This window comes from Dipodomys merriami, unplaced genomic scaffold (assembly GCF_024711535.1).
Source record: "Dipodomys merriami isolate MVZ:Mamm:240054 unplaced genomic scaffold, mDipMer1.0.p SCAF_71, whole genome shotgun sequence".
Taxonomy (NCBI): domain Eukaryota; kingdom Metazoa; phylum Chordata; class Mammalia; order Rodentia; family Heteromyidae; genus Dipodomys; species Dipodomys merriami.
In genome coordinates this window covers 3,908,122-3,927,250 of record NW_027206302.1, presented here as the reverse complement: position 1 = coordinate 3,927,250, position 19,129 = coordinate 3,908,122, and the positions used below count along the sequence as shown (strand labels likewise).

At 38.5% G+C, this 19,129-nt stretch overlaps 1 protein-coding gene across 9 annotated transcripts in view; it reads right to left on the bottom strand.

Moving 5' to 3' along the window:
* Zmym4 (zinc finger MYM-type containing 4) overlaps positions 1-19,129 on the bottom strand; it is a 106,113-nt gene that overhangs the window by 62,500 nt on the left and 24,484 nt on the right. For 6 of the 9 annotated variants that reach the window (XM_070008871.1, XM_070008876.1, XM_070008870.1 and 3 more), the window contains one exon: positions 2,386-2,910. The exons of 2 other annotated variants lie outside the window; for them this stretch is intronic. In XM_070008871.1, coding sequence (XP_069864972.1) covers positions 2,386-2,910 — 525 coding nt within the window. Of the gene's footprint in view, positions 1-2,385; positions 2,911-3,249; positions 3,290-19,129 lie in introns of all 9 variants that reach the window. One more of the 9 variants, XM_070008875.1, reaches the window with a different exon arrangement.

Genomic DNA, 19,129 nt, shown 5'->3' with positions numbered 1-19,129 from the left:
AATAACAAATCTTATATAAGAATGATCTAAAAAACTATCATTTTAATCATTACCACTCTTCTCCAAAGAGATTCATCAAAGTGAACTAGATCCCAAAACCACCCCAAGAAGATAGTGTTCCTCAAGTTCTGCACAACCTAGCCTCACCTACTCACCTACCTTTCATTCTTACCTAAAACCTTTCCCTTGCTCAAACATCATGCTATGAAACTGTTTGCTGACCCCTTACTTCTGCTAATCCCTTTCCAAATCTTCCCTATCTTAATGTTTATACTTTTCCAGACTCTGCTCAGTTCAAAATTCATCTCATCTCTATAAAAGTTAAAAAATATCTCTCTATTAAAAAGTCACTAAAACATACTGTTTCAGTTACTTGAAAGAAAGCTAGTACTCCCTGTGGTAAACTCTTCTATCATTGTTTTTAATTATAAACTAAATCTCACGTTATTCAATTGGGCACTGATATTTCTATTTGTCTTATCTGTCCCTTCTACTAGTAGAAATTATGCTCCTTCAAAAAGTCTAATTTTCCGGCTGGGAAGGTGGCTCAGAGGTAGAGTGCTAGCCTTGCATGCATGAGGCCCTGGGTTCGATTCCTCAGCACCACATAAGCAAAAAGAAAAAAGCCGGAAGTGGCGCTGTGGCTCAAGTGGTAGAGCGCTAGCCTTGAGCTGAATTGCTGAGGGACAGCGCCCAGGCCCAGAGTTCAGGCCCCACGACTGGACCCAAAAACAAAACAAAACAAAAAATCTAATTTTCGCCGGGCGCTGGTGGCTCACGCCTGTAATCCTAGCTACTCAGGAGGCTGAGAGCTGAGGATCGCGGTTCAAAGCCAGCCCAGGCAGGAGAGACCGTGAGATTCCTGTCTCCAATAAACCACCAGAAAACTGGAAGTGGCGCTGTAGCTCAAGTGGTAGAGCACTTGCCTTGAGCTGAAGAGCTGAGGGACAGCACCCAGCCCCAGAGTTCAAGCCCCACGGCCGACCAAAAAAAAAAAAAATCTAATTTTCCATATCCTCTAAAAGGATACTGAAAATGGACACTAAATTATGTATATTGAAAAACATAGTATACCTTCACATAGCCTTGCATATAATGAACACTCAAAATAACTGTTGTTTTTCATAGCACTGGTTTGTTCTATTATTATCTTTCAGGTATAATTATTATATCTATTATATTCTGTCAGAAGAATTACAATAAGGGCTGGGAATGCAGCTTGGTGGTAGAGTGCTTGCCTAGCATGCATGAAGCCTTGGGTTCGATTCCTCAGTACCACATAAACAGAAAAAGTCGGAAGTGGCTCTGTGGCTCAAGTGACAGAGTGCTAGCCTTGAGCAAAAGAAGCTCAGGGACAATGCTTAGGACCTGAGTTCAAGCCCTAGGATTGGCAGTGGGGGCAGGGAAAAGGAGGGAAAAGAAGGATGGAAGGAAGGGAGGGAGAAAGGAAAGAATTACAGTGATTGGTATAGTGCACTTATTCTCCTCCACATCACTGAGATTTGTGGAAGGATTACAATTTTCGCTGCACCAGGTTAAGTCCCAAGAACACAAAGATGAGTAAGAAACAATCTGGTCCTCAAGAAATTCCTGTACTAGCAGTAAGGCAGAAAGAAACAAAACAAATCAGAGCTTTATTATGTAATAAGTACCATAAATAATGAGGCAAAGACAAAATGCTGTGGAAATACAATGAAGAAAACAATTCTTAATGTACAGTGGTGATGAAGACTACAGAATGCAAGAGATTTAGGAACTAGGCATCGCTGAATATGAAGTACTTTTATAAGCATATATACTAAGAGAGAGAATAGCATACAGGCAAATAGAATAGGAGAGTAGGGCAGAGAAATATATATATATATATATACATATATACATATATATATATATATATATATATATACATTTAAACACACACTAAATGGAACTAGAGTTAAAGCATAAGGGTACACTGGATAAACAGGCTAAAAGAAGCTTCAAAAAATGAAATAGAAGGAACAAAAAAAGTAAATTCCCCTAATTTAGATCAATTAGAGGTATAATAGTTTAAATTAGGGCTTACAGCACAAACAAATCCAACTTCAGGTTCCAATAGTCAACCAAAGAAAATAAACTAATGATTAAAATATCTTGCCTTCTAATCAAAATATTACAACCAAAGAGAAATGAGGTTTAGAGCTATTTTCAACCATTTATACTGTTATCAAAAGTTACTGGGGGTGGGTGGGATTCAATCATTCTACAGAAAACAATGATAAATGAAAAAGACAGGCTTACATAAGTGAATTAACTGTTCACATTTCGCTTAATATCAAAAGTAATAAAAGCTGTATTACCAGTACTTTTTATTATGTTTTATGGTTCTATGCCAACAATTATTACCTGCTTTATCAAAAAAACTGCTTTTCAACCTTGAATCCAAATCTTTATGGGATTTATCCAACCGTTTTTCACGTTCATGATAAGTTAGGTCTCTATTTTTCTCCTTCCCAGAAAATGTCTCTTTGCTGTTTTCTCTTACTAAACTAAAATCTTTCCGTATTGATTTAAAGACAGAAACCTGATCAAACTGTTTAGGAAAGTCTTTTTTTAATTTATTTTGAATTTGTATTTCATTTTCATTGTCTGATTCATGCTGTGTAGCTCTTCTCTCTACTTCCAAGCTATCATCAGTATGAACTGAAGAAACAAGATTGTCCTTTGAACTAAAATCCTGTTCATCCTCATTGTCACTACCAACGACTGGAATTCCTGCAAGATCCCCAGAGTTCAAAAAATAATCATCTTCATCCAGCAATGAATTTTCAGATCCCGTTTGATTCGGCATTCCATAAGACATGCTGTCAAGGGTAGGAGTTAGGTTGTGATCTATATCTTCAGACATTTCTGTATCCATGATACCACCACCTTAAAAAGTAAAATACTGTTTAGACAAGTGACAATGCTAAAAATGGCCACAATTATAAGGTCTTTCTGGTATGTAACCAATATTTTTCTTTTCAGACACTATAGATACTATTATTATCATGGTATTAATTTAACATTTTGATATAGGTATAAAAAATTTTACTATCCCTACCTGAGAGTTTAAAAAAATAAGAAAACTTTAGAAACAATTTGATTTAGAGGAAAGACCACCAAGTTCAGAATCAAGACACATTTGTGTTTCAGGATCTAGTAGGATCCTGAAAAGCTGTGGTCCTCAGAAGTAAACTCTGAATCTGTACAAAATAGCTTAATACTCACCTTGAAAAATAATTTGTGGTGAGGATTACTAGCACAGTGACTAGAACAGAGAAAGGAAAATGAAAGTCGTAATTATGATTTTTATAGTTCATGTAGGGAAGTTGGACCCTGAATATTTCTAATAGAAGCCAGATCTTTGGTTTCAGATTCCCATTTTCTCTGCACTAACACTTATACAGACTTGATGCAGCTGAAGTTTAAAATGATAAGTATTTATACAAAAATAAAATTTAGCTACCCTAAATTTTTAAGGACCTGTTCACTGTTCATAACCAAATGTTACTATCTTTGCATTCCAAAACTGCCCACCTTACACTGCCATCATTTGCCAGCTTTTTATCACAAGCTTGTACAATCTCTACATTAGTTTGTTTCTATTTCCTCTCTCAATAATCAGTCCTTTGAACTCAATGTAATTTGCTCCCAACTTTCCCCGCAACTAATCTCACTAATGTCATTGCCAAATCTAGTGCACATTTTTTCAGATCTTATGTTCTTTTAGTTGTTTTATTTATTTATTTATTTTTATTTATTTATTTTTTGGGTCCGGTCGTGGGGCCTTAACTCTGGGCCTGGGTGCTGTCCCTCAGCAATTCAGCTCAAGGCTAGCGCTCTACCACCTGAGCCACAATACCACTTCCGGCTTTTTTCTTTTTGCTTATGTGGTGCTGAGGAATCCAACCCAGGGCCTCAGGCATGTAAGGCAAGCGCTCTACCACTGAGCCACCTTCCCAGCCCCCTTAGTTGTTTTATTTTATCCTGGATAAAAAAATTTTTTTTTGACTTCTTTTGACACTATACTTCTTCTTGCCTTTCTAATTAGCCTATTGATTTATTTTGGACTCTTCCTTCTCTGTTCATGCTTTTTTTTTAGGATTCCAGATCTCTCATTTCATAAACTCAAACTATTTTATTTACCTGTAAAACCTTGAATTTTCCCACTGACTCTAGTCACTTTAGCTTACCTATTCTTCAAAATTCAGATCTCTAAATCCACTTCTAATTCAACATATCATGTATTCACTCAAAGAAAATACTGTTTCCTACACTTCAATAATAGACATACCAAACCAGCAGTCATTCAAGAGGAAAGAAACTGCTCCAATTTTCCTTTCTGCTGACAAATTCTATCCATTATAATTCTCAAATCTATTTCTTCCACTCAGCACCTAGTTCTAATACTCTGAATTTCTTCCTTACTATAGTAACATTCTCAATAGTATATTAACAAAGCCCTGAGTTCAATAGCCTGTAAAACACACACACACACACACACACACACACACACACACACACACACACACACACACACACACACACACACACACACACACACACACACACACACACACACACACACACACACACACCACCTTATATATCATATAATACACTAACTCAAGTCACATAAATATCCAGGAAGCAACTATATTCTTACAAACACCATGCTCAAACCAAGTTTAATGTTCTAAAGAAGGCAAACAAAAACTGGTAAAAATTAGAGGGACACAAACCAAAGACTGAAAATAGCATCTTTGTTTTTATCTATTCTTGAAGCCCATTTGTTTGATTTTTCAACCCTTACCTGGACTCCATGATCCTATAAATTCCCTATTTGTAACTAAGTCCAAACTGTCCAGAACCCAAATGAAAGTTGACCTCAAGTTGCCCTCTCCATAGACACTAGAAGTGTCTTTCTACAACATAAATCGTTCCATATTAAAACCCTCTCTTAAGATCCTTCAATAGGGCTGGGTTTGATTCCTCAGTACCATATGCACAGAAAAAGCTGGAAGTGGCGCTGTGGCTCAAGTGGTAGAGCGCTAGCCTTGAGCTGAAGAGCTCAGGGACAGCACCCAGGCCCAGAGTTCAAGCCCTATGATGGACAAAAAATAAAATAAAAAAGATCCTTCAATAGCTCTCAGTGCATAAAATATAGAGTCATTCATCCAGCACATGTTCTATAGTTAGAAAGTACTGTGCTAGGTTGTAAAGATGATATAAAAGTAAAAGAAAATCAGAAATAGTATTATGGTAAATAAAAATTTGAGTTCATGGTGATGTTATATATAGGAAAAAAAGCTTTTCTTAATATTAAGGAACATGCTTGATATTATAGATCATTTATGTTACTATTTTTAACAATAACTTTATTTTAATAAAATTTATTTTTAAATTACTTAATAATTTATGATTTTATTATAAAATCACTTATATTTCCTAAAATAAATTAAGACAACAGATGGTAAAACAGATGCTAAAATCTTGGGGAAATACACACTACAAAATTTACTGGCCCAGCACTGGTATGTCATGCTTGTCATTCTAGCCTCTCAGAAGGTTAAGATGTGAGGAACAAGGTTCAAAGCCAGCCCAGGAAGGAAAGTCCATGAGACTCTTATCACCAATTAACCAGCAAAAACCAGAAGTGAAACTGTGGCTCAAGTAGCAGAGCTACTGAATATGCTCAAGGTCCCTGCGTAGGCTCAAAGTTCAAGGCCCAATAGCAGCGCGCTCGCACGAACACATATGCACACACGCACATTTACAGGTGAGTTATCAACATGCCTGATACTTACTCCCTGCTAGCATGACACAGAGAAAAAAGCATGACAAACGGGAGACAGGGAGTATTACAATTATTTCATATACTATTCTTTTTTTTTTGGTCAGTCATAGGCCTTAAACGCTGGGCCTGGGCGCTGGCTCTGAGCTCTTTAGCTCAAAGCAATGACTATTTTGAGCCACAGCATTCTTCCAGTTTTCTGGTGGTTAACTGAAGATAAGAGTCTCATGGACTTTCCTGACAGGGCTGGTTTTGAACCACAATCCTCAGATCTCAGCCTCCTGAGTAGCTAGGATTACAGGAGTGAGCTACTGGGACTGGTCTTAATATACTATTCTTTCAGTTTTCCCTTTATTTGAAAATTCTCATAAGAATAAGTCTATTCCTCTGGCTTTCAAGTTGGCTTCAAAGTGATTGGAGGAGAGAACTGTTCATGGCAAAGGATAAAAGTAGGGAGTCAGTGCTTTTCAACAAAAGCAGTTTTTAAACACCTGTTAAAGAAACAGGTTGTCAAAGTGTACTGATGAACAGATCTACTGCCTACACAGTAAGCACCTAAAGGTAAAAATTAAGAACCTTTTCTATTCAATACTTAATCTTTACTAGCAAGCCACATAGCATGTGTTCTGTAACTGTTTTCATGAATCAAGTGCATTTTAAAGGGCCAGCAGTTTAAGTTCCAGATGAGCAATCAATACTGAAAAGTAATGTTGAAAGCAACTTTCAACATCTTTACATTTAATTTCAGGATATAGTATATTGAGAAAGAGGCAGCCCCTGGGAAAAACCAGATTTTTTTTTTTAGGGAAACATTTTATAATTTATATATAAAATCTCAGTATGAAATCATGTAAAATGACAGGAATATCCATCTTACATTAAAAGCCAAATAAAAACAAAAAATACCCCCCACAAAAAAAACCAACCCTATATACACTGAAAGTAAATTTTAATTAAAAAACAAGAGTTTGAACAAAACATTTTAAAATAATCTCGATTATTTGGCAACTTACCACATCACTACAAGACAAATTTGACCTTAAGAAATATTTGATTTTTAAGCCAGGCGCCAGTGGCTCACACCTGTAATTCTAGCTATTCAGGAGGCTGAGATCTGAGGATCACAGTTCAAAGCCAGCCCAGGCAGGAAAGTCCGTGAGACTCTTATCTCCATTAAACCACTAGAAAACCAGAAGTGGCACTGTAGTTCAAGTGATAGAGCGCTCCCCTCAAGCTGAAGAGCACAGGGATAGCGCCAAGCCCTACTACCGACAAAAAAAAAAAAAAAAAAAAAGAAAGAAAGAAATGTTTGATTTTATGAAAAACACAAGTTGGACCGTATGCTCATGTGGGAATTTAAAATATGTGTAAAAAAAAACCTGGTGATAAAGCCAGTTTCTCTACTGAAATAAGTGTAGAAAACAACATAAAATCCCAAAGCTCAATAGATAGGACTTAATCTTCACTGCATTTCTCTTTACTGAAAAGAACAAGAGGGCAATGTTGGTGGCAGCTTGGGACAGCACAGTGGAGGAACGAATGCCAGCTGGGGTGAAGGGGCTTAACTTTACCAGAACCAGTATCTCTCACGGTAGTGGGGCTGGTGGAAACCATATCTTTAACTCACACCAAAATAAGTCCCAGTGGTGTAAGAAAATTAAGTCAGGCACTGATGGTTCATGCCTATATTCCTAGCTACTTAGGAAGCTGAGATCAAGATGATCAAGGCCAGCCTAGGCAGAAAGATCCACAAGATTCCATCTCTAAAATAACCATCAAAGAGGGGGCTTGAGGCATGGCCCAAATAACAGAACACTAGCCAAGCAAGCTCAAAGTTCAAACCTCAGGGAAGGAACAAAGGAGGGAGGGAGGGAGATAAAGTAACTATGATGGTAGGATTATTAAGTCTTAAGGTAAGAATAAGACTTTTTAATGATAACACAAAATCCAGAATAAAAAAAATCTTCCTACCTTCCTGTCTTCCTTCCTCTTTATCTCTTTTGCCAGTCTTGGGGCTTGAACTCAAGGGAATTGGTGCTGACCCTGAGCTTTCATATTCTCAAAGCTAGAGCTTTACCACTTGAGCCACACCTTGAGCCTACCAGACATACCTGGTAGTTAAATTGAGATAAAAGTCTCATAAATTTTCCTGCCAGGCTGGCTTTGAACTGTGACCCTCAGATCTCAGCCTCCTGAGTGGCTGGGATTACAGGTGTGACCCAATGAAGCCAGAAATATATAAGCTTCCTTTTTTTTTTTTTTTTTTTTTTTTCGGGGTCGGTCGTGGGGCCTGAACTCTGGGCCTGGGCCCTGTCCCTAAGCTCAAGGCTAGCGCTCTACCACTTGAGCCACAGTGCCACTTCTGGCCTTTTCTATTTATGTTGTGCTGAGGAATCGAACCCAGGGCCTCATGCATGCAAGGCAAGCACTCTACCACTGAGCCACCTTCCCAGCCCTATATAAGCTTTCTTGACACAACATTACTGTTAAGAATTTATTAAGAATTTATTCCGGGGGCTGGGAAGATGGCTCAGTGGTAAAGCGCTTGCCTTGCATGCACGAGGCCCTGGGTTCGATTCCTCAGCACCACATAAGCAAAAAGAAAAAAAGCCGGAAGTGGCGCTGTGGCTCAAGTGGTAGAGCGCTAGCCTTGAGCTGAAGAGCTGAGGGACAGCACCCAGGCCCAGAGTTCAGGCCCCACAACCGGACCCCCCACCCCAAAAAAAAGAATTTATTCCAGCTGGGCAGGTGTGATGGCCCACACCTATAATCCTAGCAACTCAGGAGGCTGAGACCTGAGGATAGCAGTTCAAAGTCAGCCTGGGCAGGGAAGTCTATGAGACTCTTATCTCCAATAAACTATTCAGAAAAGGGGGCTGGGAAGGTGGCCCAGTGGTAGAGCGCTTGCCTTGCATGGTTGAGGCTCTGGGTTCGATTCCTCAGCACCACATAAGCAAAAAAGAAAAAAGCCGGAAGTGGTGCTGTGACTCAGTGGTAGAGCTCTAGCCTTGAGCCGAAGAAGCTTATGGACAGCTCTCAGGCCCTGAGTTCAAGCCCCAGAGAAAGAAAAGAAAAGCAGAAAGAAAGGAGAGAGAAAGGAAAGAAAGGGAAGGAAGGAAGGAGAGAAGGAAAGAAAAAAAAGAATAATGCAGGTATAATCTCAAAAGAGATCTAAAACTGAGCACTGGTGGTTCACATCTGTAATCTTAGCTACTGAGGAGGCTGAGACCTGAGGATCGGGGATCAAAGCCAGCTGGGGCAGGAAAGTCTGTGAGACTCATATCTTCAAATAACCACCAAAGAGGCATATGCACACACATGTGCACACACACACACAATCTATGAAAGGGAGTATGTATATGAGCAAATTATTGGGAACTCTGTTAACAATGAGGTAAGTTTATTACTAATTTACCTACCATAGCACATTATAGTTATAAAGAAAATGAGGCAGTATTATATTAGCTTTCAAGATTTATTCAGGGAAAATACGAATATACATGCATAATATTACAAATACAGGGCTGGGAAGGTGGCTCAGTGGTAGAGCGCTTGCCTTGCATGCTCGAGGCCCTGGGTTCGATTCCTCAGCACCACATAAGCAAAAAAAGAAAAAAGCCGGAAGTGGCGCTCTGGCTCAAGTGGTAGAGCGCTAGCCTTGAGCTGAAGAGCTGAGGGACAGCACCCAGGCCCAGAGTTCAGTCCCCACGACTGGACCAAAAAAAAAAAAAAATATTACAAATACAATATAAGAACTATCACTACATTTAAGAAACTTTACATTAATTTGCTACCAACAGCAAAATCAGGTGGCTGGAAGACAAAAATACTTCCCAAATAACCATTCTTTTCTTTGAGTTTCAAGCACAAGTACTAATGTCTACTAAAAAAAAATTTAAGTCAACTTGAAAACACATTGGAGATCTAAAATCTGTCTTAGAGATGTTGATTTCTAATAAAACATGTAAAGATTCTTTTGTATGCATGTGAAGGTGAGGGGACAGCCTCACTGTATCAAAAGGACCAGGATAAAAGACTCATCAGGACTAGAAAATGGGGCTCCACAAACCACTGAAGTAAACTCTCTGGACTAACCCTGAATGTTCCACTACCATTACACTCTTCCTATGTATCTCCGACTGATATTTCTGGAACTCACTACCATTGTCCAAAAAAACATTTAATCTGACATTCCTTCACAAATACATTGTTCCATGTTCACAGTTATTATAAAAGCACTTTGGTTTGGCTTCCTCCCTCTCTATCCCCCCTCCCCTCTTGTCAAACTTCCCTTCTTTATGGTACTGCAAGTTGAATTCAGGTCATACACTTACTAGGCAAGTGCTATATTACTTGAGCTGAAACTCCTTCCACCCCTACAACAGTGTTGCTTTCAATCTGCTTCAGATGAGGTGTCACAGTGATGACCTCAATGGCAATCCTAAATTATAGGTGTGCATTACACGATGCTCTGCTTTGATTACTCAGACTTCATTCTCTTGTGAATGTCCCCAGGGTACATGAAAAATTATTAAAAATTATATGCTTCAGCCAGGCGCCGGAGGCTCACGCCTGTAATCCTAGCTACTCAGGAGGCTGAGATCTGAGGACGGCGGTTCAAAGCCAGCCAGGGCAGGAAAGTCCATGGAACTCTTATCTCCAATAAACCACTAGAAAACCAGAAATGGCACTGTAGTTCAAGTGGTAGAGCACTAAGCTTGAGAAGAAGAGCCGTGGGACAGCACCCAGGCCCAGAGTTCAAGCCCCACGACCGACCAAAAAAAATATATATATATAGGCTTCAAGTAGTGCACCAGTGGCTCACGCCTGTAATCCTAGCCACTCAGGAGGCTGAGATCTGAGGATCTCAGTTCAAAGCTAGCCCTGGCAGGAAAGTCCATGAGACTCTTATCTCCAATTAACCACCAGAAAACTGGAAGTGGCGCTGTGGCTCAAAGTGGTAGAGCATTAGCCTTAAGTGAAAAAGCTTAGGGACAGGACCTGGGCCTTAAGTTCAAGCCCCACAACCACCAGGGAGGAAAAAAAGGCAGAAAGAAAAAAATTGATCTATCAAGTATTTGAAAGCAATAGACAATTTTTATGCATTTAAATATGAAAGGAAGTAATTAAAAGATCCTGGGTATGGATTAATGTGATTTATGCCTTACAAGGATCATGTATTTTCCATAAAATTTCTGTATACTATAAATGTGTTGCATTTAAGGCAAAGAATAGAACCAGAAAGCCCAGTTAGAAATCCATTTGTTATAATCCAAGAAAAAAAAACTAGTAGAGTAGGATAGAGCAGTAAAAACTAAGTATGAGAAATGGTTAGATTTGCATGTCATTTTCCAATACGCTGAAGTGCTAGGTACAAAAGGAATCAAGGAATACACAATAATATGCCATTTCATGAGACAGGAAAGTTAAAGGAAAACCAAATTGTAAAGAGTAGAACACACACTTTGTTTTTAGACCTTTCATTTTGGTATCACCATTAAATTTCTGAATCAAGATCTCAGAAGACAGTTGGATATATTAGTCTATAGGTGAAGATGATACTGTTAAAGAAATTTAGGTTTATCAATGAAGAGCTGATACCTAATACTCATGAAGACACGGGCACCAGTGGCTCACATCTATAATCCTATCTATAATCCTAGCTACTCAGCTGAGTTCTGAGGATAGCGGTTCAAAGCCAGCCCTGGCAGGAAAGTTCACGAGACTCTTATCTCCAATTAACCACCAGAAAACCGAAGTGCACTGTAGCTCAAGCAGTAGAGTGGTAGCCTTGAGTTGAAGAACTCAGGGACAGCATCCAAGCCCAGAGTTCAAGCCCCATGTCCAAAAAAGACCAAAACAAAAATCATAAAGACTAGATAAGATTACATATTAAGTTTATTTACTACAAATAGAGAATGAAGAATAAAGAGGGGTTGGGTAGCTCAATTCAGGAACACGTGCCTGGTAAGTGCAAGACCCTGAGTTCAGTCCCCAACTCTGAAAAAAACGAAACAAAACAAAATAATATATGTTTTGGGGTTTTTTTTCCTTTTAAGCTGGGCTCTGAGGGCTCACACCTGTGATCCTTGCTACTCAGAAGACTGAGATCTGATGATTGCAGTTAGTTCAAAGCCAGCCTGGGCAGAAAAATCCTTGAGAATCTTATCTCTAATTAACCACCAGTAAACGGGAAGTGGCACTATGGCTCAAGTGATAGAATGCTCACCTAGAGCTGAGGAGCTGAGGGACTGAAGAGCTGAGCTGAAGAGCTGAGCCCAGGCCCAGAGTTCAAGCCCACAACCAAAAAAAAAGAAGAGAGAAAAAGGAGTGACTAATGATAATGAATACTAACATACTTCTAATTTGACAAAGAGCTATTTACCATTGGAAAATGAGGGTACAAACCAGTGGAGTAATCGCAATAGAAGTTGAGAAGAAGCAGGGCGCCGGTGTCTCACGCCTGTAATCCTAGCTACTCAGGAGGCTGAGATCTGAGGATCGCGGTTCAAAGCCAGCCCGGGCAGGAGAGACCGTGAGACTCCTATCTCCAATAAACCACCAGAAAACCGGAAGTGGCGCTGTAGCTCAAGTGGTAGAGCGCTCGCCTTGAACTGAAGAGCTGAGGGACAGCACCCAGGCCCAGAGTTCAAGCCCCACGACCACCAAAAAAAAAAAAAAAGAAGTTGAGAAGAGTTAGCTTTGAAACCATAAGTACAGATAATTCTTCAAGAAATTATCAAAATTAAAGAAAATAGGGACTGGCAATGTAGCTCAGTGGTAGAGTACTTGCCTAGCACACATGAAGCCCTAGATTCAATTCCTCAGTACCACATAAACAGAAAAGACTAGATGTGGCACTGTGGCTCAAGTAGTAGAGTGCTAGCCTTGAGCAAAAGCAGCTCAGGGATAGTGCCTAGGCCTGAGTTCAAGCCCCATGACTAGCAAAAAAAATAAAGAAAATACACAGAAACTAAAATCCAAAGTCAATACAGGCATTTTCACTTTGTGTTTTGTTTGTTTTGTTTTTTGGGATTTTTTTTTTTTTTGGTAAGAACAGTATTTTTATTTCTCATTTGTCTCATGGATTTGTCAGCCCAGGATAGCTTCAATTATTGATCCTCAGATCTCAGCTTCGTAAACAGCTGAGATTACAGGTGTGAGCTAAGCTTAGATGGTTAAGATTTTGTAAAAGGATTCTTTAATAATTTAAGTACAATGTTTGGTAATAACAGCAAATTTCACTATGCCAAATAAAATTGACTTTTACTCCAGTTTTTTATGCTTGGCTCTTACTCTACTGGCATACTAACATTTCTAAATTACATCTAAGAATCACTTCATTTTAAGGTAAAACCATCAATTAAGAATCCAACTACCACATAAATGAACACTGTGAAAGAGCTATTCTTTTTATTTGTAACATGTTATTTAATTTCTTCTTTACACTCTTGTTATCAAACTATGATTTCTCAGAAATAAAGTAGTATCAATTGTGATTTTAACTTTAGAGATCATGGGTCTATAAAAATTTCCTGCAGTTGTTACTTTTCCCTGTTATATAAAGGAACAGAGAAATAAAAGTACAAGCAAACTCCTTAGAATCTAAAAACAAATGATATACACAAAATGAAGTGAAATTGCACATTTTAAATAAAAGCGTATTTTGTCACAGAAATATTTACGATAATTTCTTATTGCTATTCTATATAATACAACTTCCTAAATAATAAAAGCTACTTTAAATGATAGAACCACAAATGTAGTTTGTTAATCAATACTCAAATGAAGCTAGAAACCATTAAACATCTAAACATGCTTTAAACATTTGTTTTTACTTGAGTTTCACAGAAGTACATCTGTCAATCATGTGATGATTGGTCAAAACTAATGGCTATGCTAATTTCATTTCTTTCTTGAATAGATCATAAATGTTGAAGCCATTTTCACAAATGAAAGTGGTTTCTTTAAAGTAGAATAAAAGTTAGACACATATAAGCACGTTGGCTTACCTACTCTTTCTGAACCATTCCAATTTTCACACAACAGCTTACTTTTCAAAGAAAGACTCCACTAGTTTAAGAGGGCAAAATTAAAATTACATACTCACAATGACAAACACTACTAGAACAAACAAATTTGGGAACAAACATAACTGACTCTTCTTGGTAATCATATCAAATTCTGTGTCTTAAAAAAAAAAAGATACTCTTCTAGAACTACTCTAAAATTCTGATTCCCATCAATGAACATTAACTGCGATAAAAAGAACACTAATTCCTATTTATAATCCTAAACTGAAAAGGCTAATATCCATAGAACAACTTTTCATAAAAATTAGGTTATACCTAGAATACATCTCAGTCTTCTTTCAAATTGCAGCTGTCAACAACACAGCCTAAGCAGAAAGTCTAAGAGACTCCATTTCCAGTTAACCAACAAAGGACTGCAGTAGCTCAAGTGATAGGGTGCTAGCCATGAGCAAGCAAACTGAGCAAGTTCAAAGCCCAAAGTTTAAGCCTCACTACAGAAAAAATATATATGTAATTTCAGACCCAAATACCAAAAAAAAACAAAAAACAAAAAACTCTAGAAACCAACCATTTGTTCCTTCATTTTTATTTTTTTGTTTTTTATTTTTTGGGTTTTTTTTTTACTCAGGGCCTGGGCACTGTCCCTGAGCTTCTTTTGCTCAAGTCTAACACTCTACCACTTGAGCCACAGTGCCATTTCTGGCTTTTCTGTTTATATGGTACTGAGGAATCAAACCCAGAGCTCCATGCATGCTAGGCAAGCACTCTACCTCTAAGCCACATTTCCAGCCCCTGTTCTTCATTTTTTAACAAGACAACAGACTTCAGTTTTTTGAAAATTGTAGCACTACAGAAGCAATGAGCAAGATTAATGATGCTTATACTCACAAATACTCAGCATGTACCTAAAAACCTTCACTGTCCTGTTCAAACTGAAACACATTAGAGCATGTACAATACAGAATCATAAACTTTGTGGAATAAGACCTATCCTTTTTTTTTGGTGCACTGCTGGTGAGCAATACAGCGCCTACTGTACGTTGCATTGGGGCTGGGAAGGTGGCTCAGTGGTAGAGCGCTTGCCTTGCATGCATGAGGCCCAGGGTTCAATTCCTCAGCACCACATAAGCAAAATGAAAAAAGCCAGAAGTGGCGCTGTGGCTCAAGTGGTAGAGCGCTAGCCTTGAGCTGAAGAGCTGAGGGACAGTGCCCAGGCCCGGAGTTCAGACCCCACGATCGGACCAAAAGAAAAAAAAAAAAAGCCTATTCAAATAAACAGGTTCGTCTTCAAATCATCAATCTAATTTTTAATTTCATACTTTATATAATCCAGAAAACAAGTACTGTTAAAGTATCTTTGTAGCCAGCCGCCAGTGTCTCATGACTATAATCCTAGCTATTCAGGAGACTTGAGATCTGAGGATTGTGGTTCAAAGCCAGCCAGGGCAGGAAAATCCAGTGAGACTCCTATTTCCAATTAAGCACTAAAAAAGCCAGAAGTGGAGATGTGGCTTAAGTGTTAAGAGTGCTATCCCCTTGAGCAAAGCAGCTCAAGAAGAATGCCCAGGACCTAAGTCCAAGCCTCAGGACCCGTAACAAAATATATTTTTTAAAAAAGGTTGCATAATTGTATTTTCACACAATAGTCATTGTAAATTTATTTTTATTTATAACAGCATTTTGTTATTCTCATGAGTTCATCAAACATAAGATATACCATTTTTATTAGCTAATGCTATCTCCAAAAAAGGTCAATGTAGACTAAAAGGGAGAATGAAAAAGTTCAGAAGGCTGAGGTTAGGCTATACTCATCCCTCCACCTATGAAAAAAGCTGTCTTTAAATTGGGTATGATGCCTCACACTTGTAATCCTAGCTACTAGGGAGGCAAAGGATCATAATTCAAGATCAATATTAGCAAACCCCTGCCTGATGCAACTGCTCTGTGTAGCTATCATCACAGCTATGCCAGACGTAAAAAAAAGAAGAATCACAGTCCAAGCCAGCAGGGGCATAAATAGGAAACCCAATCCCAAAAATAACTAAAGCAAAAAGGGATGGGAGTGTGACTCAAGTGATAAGAGTATCTGCCTAACAAGTGCAAGGATCTAAGTTGTAACTACAGCCCTTACCATGGTATGCTTCTGGATACTTCCTAAGTCTATCACTACAATGGTCAGTTTGAAATACTGAAGAGAAATGTAACCATTTTTTTTTCCTGGACATGAATTCTAAGACAAAATCAAAGGCCCTGAATAACCACCAAGACATTGTAAACATTAGGTACACAGTAGTCTGCCTTATCATTCCTGGATAGATACTGAAATCCTTCCCTGGAAAATGGCCAAACTAGTCACTTCTTTACCTCCAAAGCTTTCAATATTCCTTTCATGTTTTAAGATATAAGAAAAGGAGAAGTAAAGGGTAATCTTTATCAGACTATTTGCATACAACATTTGATATAAAAACCTTTATTAACCTCCAGCATTTTTTTTCCTTCTCTTTGTCCTGTGGTGGTAGGAATCAAGCCCAGGGCCTCCCACTTGCTAAGAAAGCAGTTTACCACTGAGCTTCTTTTTCCAGCTTAATAGCAGTTGAGAGAGTAGAGCAAAACCCCACAGTGTATCAGAAATATAAATCCCGGGGCTGGGAAGGTGGCTCAGTGGTAGAGTGCTTGCCTTGCATGCATGAGGCCCTGGGTTCGATTCCTCAGCACCCCATACACAGAAAAAAGCTGAGCACCACATACACAGAAAAAGCTGGAAGTGGGTGCTATGGCTCAAGTGGTAGAGCGCTAGCCTTGAGCTCAGAACAGTGCCCGGGCCCAGAGTTCAAGCTCCACGACCAACAAAAAAGAAAGAAAAAAGAAAAAGAAAAAGGAAAAGAGAAAGAAAGAAAGAAAGAAAGAAAGAAAGAAAGAAAGAAAGAAAGAAAGAAAGAAAGAAAGAAAGAAAGAAAGAAAGAACCCAATATTAGGAACAGAGCACAACTACAATAACTTAAAGCCTTCAGATTCCTGATTGCTTTTTAAAATTGTTTCTACAAAAGCAAAAAATAAGATAAAAGGACCAAGTCAACTTAAAGTGTCAGACTAAAAACTTTGTAAGAAGTCATTTAGTTCATTTTTTATTACTAATATTCAGATTTGAGGGGCTGGGAAGGTGGCTCAGTGGTAGAGTGCTTGCCTTGCATGGATGAGACCCCGGGTTCGATTCCTCAGCACCACATATGCACTAAAAGCCGGAAGTGGCACTGTGGCTCAAAGTGGTAGAGTAATAGCCTTGAGCTGAGGAGCTGAGAGACAGCGCCCAGGCCCAGAGATCAGGCCCCACAACCAACCATAAAAAAGAAAAAGAAGAAATAGAAACTTGAGCAAAGGTATGTACAGAGTAAGTACTCAAAAATTATTTCATGAAAACAAGAAGCAATGGCAGAAGGATATATTCCAGTACATAGATCATCAAGTTACTTGAAACTTTTCTCCTAAGAACTTGAAATTTAAAAATAGTACTCAGAAAAACTGAAAACCACTGGAACAGAACTGCTTTTTTTCTGGGTGCTGTCCCTGAGCTTCTTTTGCTCAAGCTAGTGTTCTACCACTTGAGCCACAGTGACATTTGCAGCTTTTTTAGTAGTTTATTGAAGATTAAGAGTCTCACGGTCTTTCCTAGCTGGGCTGGCTTTGAAGCTTTTTTTTTTTTTGGGGGGGGTCAGTCATGGGGCTTGAACTCTGGGCCTGAGCACTGTCCTTGAGCTGAAGGTTAGTGTTCTACCTTTTGGAGCCACAGCACCACATCTGGTTATCCGGTAGTTAATTGGAGATAAGAGTCTCACACTTTCCTGGCCAGGCTGGCTTTGAACCATGATCCTCAGATCTCAGCCTCCTGAGTGGCTAGAATTACAGGCATGAGCTACCAGCGCCAGCTTGGCTTTGAACCTTGACCCTCAGATCTCAGCCTACTAAGTAGTCAGGATTACAGACATAAACCACCAGTGCCCAACTAGAACTGTTTTCTGTAAGCACAGTAGGAAACAGGTCCATCCACAAGCTTTTGCTGAGTATATGAAAGAAGTAAGGTTTTTCATCTCTACCCTAATTTCTGTTAAAGTGTTTCTTTTGGATAAGCTAGCTAGACTCTTATTTTGTAGCCTTCTACTGAAAGGGCACTGAATAACTAAATCCACTGAACATTTTTCAATACATCAAGTAACAGGTTAGAATGTAGTCTAAAAAACTTGTTAGCATTCAAAAATATTACCAACCTAATTCCAAAAAAAAGGAGGTATTCACAGATCTTATTGGTGGGGAAGGCAGAGAGAGGGGCAGAGGGAGACAGAGACAGAGATGGAAAGAAGAGGGAAAGGGGAAGGGTAGGGATTGATTTTCCCTTAAATTCAGCTGACAAACTGTACCCTTTTTAACCAAGCACATAAACCTCCTTTAAGACTGGGCACCAGTGGCTCACGCCTGTAATCCTAACTATTCAGGAGGCTGAGATCTGATGATTTCAAAGCCAGCCCGGGCAGAAAAGTCCATGTGACTCATATCCAATAAACCATTAGAAAACCAGAAGTGACGCTGTGGCTCAAGCAGTAGAGCACTCGCCTTGAGCTGAAGAGCTGAGAGACAGCGCCCAGGCCCAGAGTTCAAGCCCCACAACCAAAAAAAAAAAAAAAAAGCTTTAATAATTTATCAGTGTTATTCGTTGAACTTAACTCTCCACAAATATTTCAACAAGCATAAAAAGATATAAACATTTAGTGTTGTTTATAGTAATAAAAATCTGTAAATAGTTTACCCTTGCATATAAGAGGCTGGTTAAATTACAATCGTACTATAAAATAACTCAATGACCATTAAAAAGAATATAATAGGTCAATATTCATTGGCACAGAAAGATATCTATGCAGTAATAATATTCACATGATTCATCCACAGACATGTAAATCCCATATACCATACAACTCTGTATACTCATAGAAAAAAAGTCTGGAAAGATATATATTAATCTGTTGTTATAACTGGTTATTTCTGAAGAAGGATAATAGCAAAGACTTTAACTTTCTACTTTATTCATTTCTATACTGTAAATTAAATGTATTACTTTTATAATCATAGAAACAAAAGTTACTTTTTAACTGCTATAACATAGACTCCAAGGAGAAAAGAGACGGTAAATGAAGCAGAAACCTTTGGAAATGATAAACATAACTTTCTATATGATTAATACTATCACAAAGTTTTACTGTATTTAATACACTAATAGCTGAGAAGAAAACAT